This window comes from Phalaenopsis equestris, unplaced genomic scaffold (genome assembly GCF_001263595.1).
Source record: "Phalaenopsis equestris unplaced genomic scaffold, ASM126359v1 Scaffold000124, whole genome shotgun sequence".
Lineage (NCBI taxonomy): Eukaryota > Viridiplantae > Streptophyta > Magnoliopsida > Asparagales > Orchidaceae > Phalaenopsis > Phalaenopsis equestris.
Window position 1 is genome coordinate 424028 of NW_018164566.1, and position 6529 is coordinate 430556.

Sequence of the window (6529 nt, forward strand, 5' to 3'; positions counted from 1 at the left end):
ATCAAATAGTATAACATATATATATATATATATTATGATATAAATAAAATAGTAATTTTTAATGATTAAAAGTGATGCAATATTTTTATTAAATAACTTTTTGAGAAGCTTTAAAATAATTTAAAATGAATTTTACTAAAATTTAACAAACACAGTTAGCTAATACTAATTTATAATCCAAGCTTCCATCATATACATATCATCCTAAAGAATAAAATATTAGCCTGATCAATCTTGTATTTGTTATCATTAAACTATACAGACAAGAATCTCCCCCTTCTTTATGATAACAAATCAAAATTAGCTACTTCAAGAAAAGGTGCAAATTGACCTTAATCCATACATAATTTATTTATCCACTTTAATGCATGCTTATGAAAGAAAATAAAATAAAATAATAATCAGATAATTTAAGCTGCCAACATATTTATTAACTTTCTTTTAACGTCATAAAAAAAAGACACGAATGAGCGACAAAAACTCATATAATTTTTCTTTTCCATCATAAACTAATATCTAACATTTTTAAATTTCATATAAGTTAACAAAAATGACTTTCATCTAAGATTTTAGTAAAAACATTAGCTATTTGTAATTCAATTGAAACAAATTCAACATCAACATCATTAGCACCATCAACTCTAACAAATTGATGTCTAGTCTCAATATATATAGTTCATGATTGTTGAAATGGATTTTTATTTAAACTGATAACACTAGTATTACCACATTTGGTGGGTGTGTCTTTTAAATTAAGTCCACATTCTTATGTTGTTGTTTTATCCATAGAGCTTAAGCAACACAACATCCTACAACTTAGTATTCACCTTCAATAGTAAATAAGACAATAAAATTTTGCTTCAGCATGTGTCTTTTTTTCTCAACCTTGTAACTAGCATAATCAACAAAGGAAAAAAAAAATAAATTACATCACATAAAAGTGAGTTTTTAGGACACCACAAATTTAGCCTAGATGTGCTTATCATATTTTAAATTATATGCTTAGCAATAGTTAACGAGTTTTATGGTTGGCCTATAAAATGAACGCAAACATATACAATAAAAATAATGTAAGCCATGCTCATGATGAGATTTAAATGTGAACTAATCATTCTTCGATAATTTTTTTATCTATAAGTTCAAGTTCTAGCTTTGTAGTTTGGCTCATTGGGGTCTTATTACATTTAGATTTTTTTTCAGTATTAAACCATTCAATTAAATCATTTGCATATTTAGTTTGATGCATAAATATATCATTTAATTGTTGTTTTACAAGAAGTACCAAAATGAAGTTTAGTTCTCCCATCTGAATTATTTCAATTTCTTTACTCATTATTGATGAAAAATCATGAAAAAAAGATTCATTAGAGCTTGCAAATAAACTAGCATCTATATAAATTTTAACAATAATGATATTGATTCATATATTCTCAAAAAAGAGATTGGTGTCTACTCCACCTTATTAAAATCATTTTTTTTATCAAGAAATTACTAAGTTATCATACCAAGCTCTAGGGGCTTATTTTAATTCATATAAGGATCAAATTAATTTGAATACGAAATCTTGGTGATCAATGTTCTAAAATCCCTTAGTTTATTCTACATAGGCATCCTAATCTATAAATCCATTTAATAAAAATTTCTTACATCCATTTAAAATTTTTTAAACTTTTTTTGGAAGGCAATGCTTTGGTAGAGTTGCCATCTTGCCTAATTTTTATTTTATAACACTTTTTTTTCTAAATAACTCACTTTCTTGGATCATCGCAATGATTATGATAAAAGGAGACATTCAAAAGAGAGAAAATATAATGCAATCAAACAAAAAAAATTTAAAAAAAAGGGGAGAATTTTTATAAGATAATTTTTGTGTGATAGATCTGAGGTATATGCCCAAAAGAAATGGGGTCAAAACTTTTTGAAAATGTTTCTACAAGTAAAACCCTATAAGAATTACCCACATATTAATTATATCTTGGGGGATACTCAATAAAACTCTTGATTAAAAAGAGTCGTGTATACATTTTTTATGATAATTAGTGAATAGGAATATCAAAGGTTAATATGGTCATCTCAACTAGGATCATCCCAATGAATCAAAGCTATATTGATCCATAAGGGTAGAGGGTGGATCAGTGTATTTCGAATGAGAGACAACCTATTAGAAAATGGGGCCTCGAAAATAATTTGTTCATCTTCTAAGGGTAGAGATAGCCTATCAGCCATAAGGGTAGATGGCAACAGACACATTTAACTTCTTTGCTACATAGGTTGGGGGAGTAGATGACGTGGAATGCATGAAGCGAAATGCCTACAACTTCATTCATAGAGAAAGAAAAAAATAGAATTGAACAAGATGATATTAAATTTCTGGCACAAATGTTCATGGAGAGACAAACTGAGGACAACATGTTCGTGTGGGACTTCCAAACCGATGAGGATGGTAGATTAAAAGGCTTTTGTGGAGTGATGGGTCTTGCAGGCTTGATAACAACTGATTTTGGGATGTCGTAATTATTTATACTAGCTATTGATACATCTAAAAGATATAGTCTTTATTTTTATACCTGTTTTTGAAATATACCTGTTTTTGAAATATTGTGTTTTAATAAAAGATATTTGTGTGTTTTTCTTTCAGGTACAATCAAATTGATGAAAAATTATGAAAGGAGTGAAAAAGAATCATATTTAGAGCAAAAATGAAGGAGTGAAAATGAACTAAGACGCTTGAGCACCTAGGACGGGCGCTTACGCGTTAGTTAAATAGAGAGAGCCGCCTAAGTGTTAGATACACCGCGTTTAAACGTCAAAAGTAGTTATTTCATGATACATTGAACTTGGATGAATTTTTGAAGAGGTGTTTGAAGCAACCCTTGGTGAAAATGTGAGAAATAGTTAATGGACCCGAAAAATCATTCAACTGACTTTTGAAAGGAGGCAACTTCTTGAAGATTCATTGAATGGGGACATATTTTGAAGAGACAACAAGACACATTTTGGAAAATTATAAAAAAAGAGTTGGATTGAAGAGGAAAGCGACCGATCTATAGCCAACCACCACACGCCGCTGCCACCTCCGCCCACTTTTTTTTTTATTTTAAGTTTTGGTTTGTATTGTAAGTGAAGGAAGAGATTCAAATAAACTTCAAGACTTTGATAGAAAGGATTTTGAGATAAGTTTTTATCTTTGTGACTACATTTGGTTTTAATTTAGACTTCTTGTTTGTGTGCATGAGTTCTACTTTCAATTTCAAGTGTGGTTGTGCTTTCTCCAGAAATTCTAAGTAGTTTTCTTTATCTTCTTTCTTAAAATGATAAGTGATTAAGTATTGGATGGAAGTTGTGTGAAGTATTAGAATTTAATGTTGGAAAAAGTTGTGATGATTTAAAACCTTTTGCTTTATTTACTTTATGATTTGGCCAATTAAGATGTTAATACCTGTTGTGAGAACATGTAAGATCCGAGATGACATTGTCTCAGCCAAAAAAGGGGTGATAATCATATTTGATTTCAAGGAAGAGAATGTAGTACATGGGGTTGAGCGCAAATAAATAAAAAAATAAACTTTGAAGGGTGTAGAATTAGACGAATTTAGAGTGAAAGACTAAAGTCCCCAATTTGATTTATAGTTTTTGGTTTTGATGCAAGATGTTAGCCTCCAGGTGAATGGTGAAAAGGGAACTCTAGAGTGAGAGCTAGTATCTTCCTTACCTGACCTGGCTTCAAGACTATTAAAACTATAGATTAACCACTGTTTTTTATAACATCTAGTAAGAGTAAAAAATATTATTGATTCTATTTGACACAACACAATTAAAATACTTCCACAACAGAATTCATGATAAGGAAAAATACTTTTTATTTATATTTATATTGCATTCATCTTGCAAATATCTAGTTAAGCTAGTTAGTTGCTTACTTTATTTTAAAATATCAAATATTAAAAAATAAAGAATCGAGCTCGAACTGCTTCAGACTATAAGTTCGAGCTCGTGTGACTTATTTATTATAAAAGAGAAAACAAAATTTATTTAAACTAATATTATAATAAAATGATAAATATAATGAGAAATTTGAGGATAAATAATAATAAATCACTTATTATAAAATATAAAATGTAATTCTTTTAGCATTTTTAACAATTTAAAGATAAAAGCTTAAAATTTAATATAGTTTGAGTATGTTTTATCTTAATATTTTTTAAACGAGCCGACTCACAAGCTAACGAGTTGAGTTGGATCTAGGTTGAGTTGGCTTGTTAAATGATCAGCTCTCCGGAGGAAAGCTACTTTGCACCACTGATAAACATCTAAATAGAAACTGTCAAAGGCTTGAGGAATAAGGTCTTTGTCATTGTCAGTCAACTAAGTAGACCGAAGAACCTCTGTTGTGAATTTGCAAATATGAGTGAAGAGCATGCGACGAAAAAAAAGGATGGTGCAAAGCAGCTTTTGGCATTTTAAGGAAAAAAATCCCCTATGCAATTCTTTTCGTTCCGAAAGAATTCAAGTACCTTACCCTCTATCATTGGAGCTCAACTTATGAGCCACTTAATTATAGAGTTGAGCCTAATTTGATTCACGAGCCACTTTGACTCATTTACACTCCTAGTATTTATAAGCATGTTGTGTGCTACTATTAATTTTTTTTCTTGTAATAAATAAAAATTTTAAATTTTCCCAATCAACCAAAAAATAAATAAATAACTTTCACTCTATCTCTACTATACAAAATAAGTAATAAAATAAATGATTTCAATTAAATTCCCTTTACCATTCTCTTTATTTCTATTTCTATACTTTGCACTCAAATTTTTTTCATATGTAGTACTTTGCACTAATTGTTGCTTCATGGAAGTTAAAGATGAACATAACTTACATATATAAAATTTAAGTAAGAAAACAATTGATTTTATTTGATTATTATAAAGCTCAATATAAATTACAGATAATTTTCAAACAAGAATCATTCTTTGAATCCTTGAATATAATTTGATTTAATTTTCATTAGATTTAAAATTATAAAATAAACCAAGTTATACACTGCAAGCATTTGATAATATAATCATATCATTATAAGGCTTTAAATGTGGATTAAAAACTAACCAATTAAGATCTATCAGGGATCACAGATAACTCGCACCTGGTATAATCTAAAATTGCTTAGAGCCTTGAGTAATTGAAAATTATATTTTAGAAAATTACCTAAATATTTTATTTTACCAATCCTTTTTCTCTATAGTTGACAAATTCACACAAAAGACTTTTGACTACTTTATAGCAAAAAATTATTTATATGAAGAGCTTATCAACTGGTCAACCGGAATAGTGTATGCAAGTATGTATATCGTTCAAGTAATATATATTTGAAAATGATATTATTCCCATCACTAGAAAAAAAAAACATTTGTTACAACAATTTATTAATATTTATATCAAAGCATTTAATTTGTATTGCTCTTAAACCGTTTTCATTCTATCCCAGCAAAACCCATCGATGCGCTCTCCCCTTTGCCTTACTTTAATTAGAAAAACCTTCTTCTTTTTCTGGAAAATCCCTTTTAGCAAGAGCCTTTCCTAACACCTAGCCGACTAATTTTTCACCGCATCTACAACCGTCTGGTAGACCGATCAAATAGTATAACCTTGAACTTGCCACAAAATGGGTTTTTCCTATTTCGATCTTGGTATTCATTCAGTTGGTCTACTTTATGTGAGTTTAGAATTTGTTTTCATATCTATAGAATTTGATTTTATTTGTTTACCCTTTTTTTAGTGTTTAAGGTTTGTTTTAATCGCATGGAAATCAGATTTTTTTCAAGAAAAAATGGATTTTCATTTCAACTTTTCGCAGTTTCTACATGATCAAGGTTTATTTTCCCTCTAATTTGAGAATTGGTAGAGAGAACAAGGAAGAAGAGGGACTAGATTTTGGTACCAAGAAGAGACATAACGTTAATGTAATTTTTAGATAGATGCCTTTAAAAATAGTTCGTCTAAATTTTCAAAAAGATACACTTGGGTTTAAAGTCTAGTTCCAATTCTGTGACTTCAGCTTTGGGCTTTAAGGCTTAGTTGATCCAAACATATATGGGGGGTGTGTGTGCATTTGTTTGGCTAGTAAAGATTGTTTTGAAGGAGCTAGCTTGTTGACCTCACTTTTGATTGAGGCTTAGTCTTCCCTCTTTACTAGCATAGGGTCTAGCCATAGGATTTTCCTGTTGACTTTTCCTGTTGACTATTCGTATTCGTAGAAAACTAGAAAAGAAACCCTCACCATTAAAAACTCTAAACTCTTCCTTGCTCAACTTCAAGTTTCACATATTAGTCATAACCTCTAGCACTTAGTAGTTTGGGTCAGTATGGATGATCTCAAGGAGAGTTCCCATAGGACAGTTTTACCTTAAGGTTGACTCTGGGTGTTGTTGTGGAGCTTGTTCAGTTAGTTCACTCACTTGCACTCACTTTCACCCACAATCACTCACAATCCTAAAACCTAAAATTGTTGGCTTTGATCCCTTGATATTTT

The 6529-nt window shown here is 29.8% G+C and overlaps 1 protein-coding gene across 1 annotated transcript in view; it reads right to left on the minus strand.

The window, feature by feature from the left end:
* Positions 1–1112, minus strand: part of LOC110021231 (zingipain-2-like) — a 6202-nt gene extending 5090 nt beyond the window's left edge. The window contains exon 1 of the mRNA XM_020719644.1: positions 1053–1112. Within this exon, the coding sequence (XP_020575303.1) occupies positions 1053–1112 (60 nt within the window). The remainder of the gene's footprint in view (positions 1–1052) is intronic.
* Positions 1113–6529: the final 5417 nt, after the last annotated feature.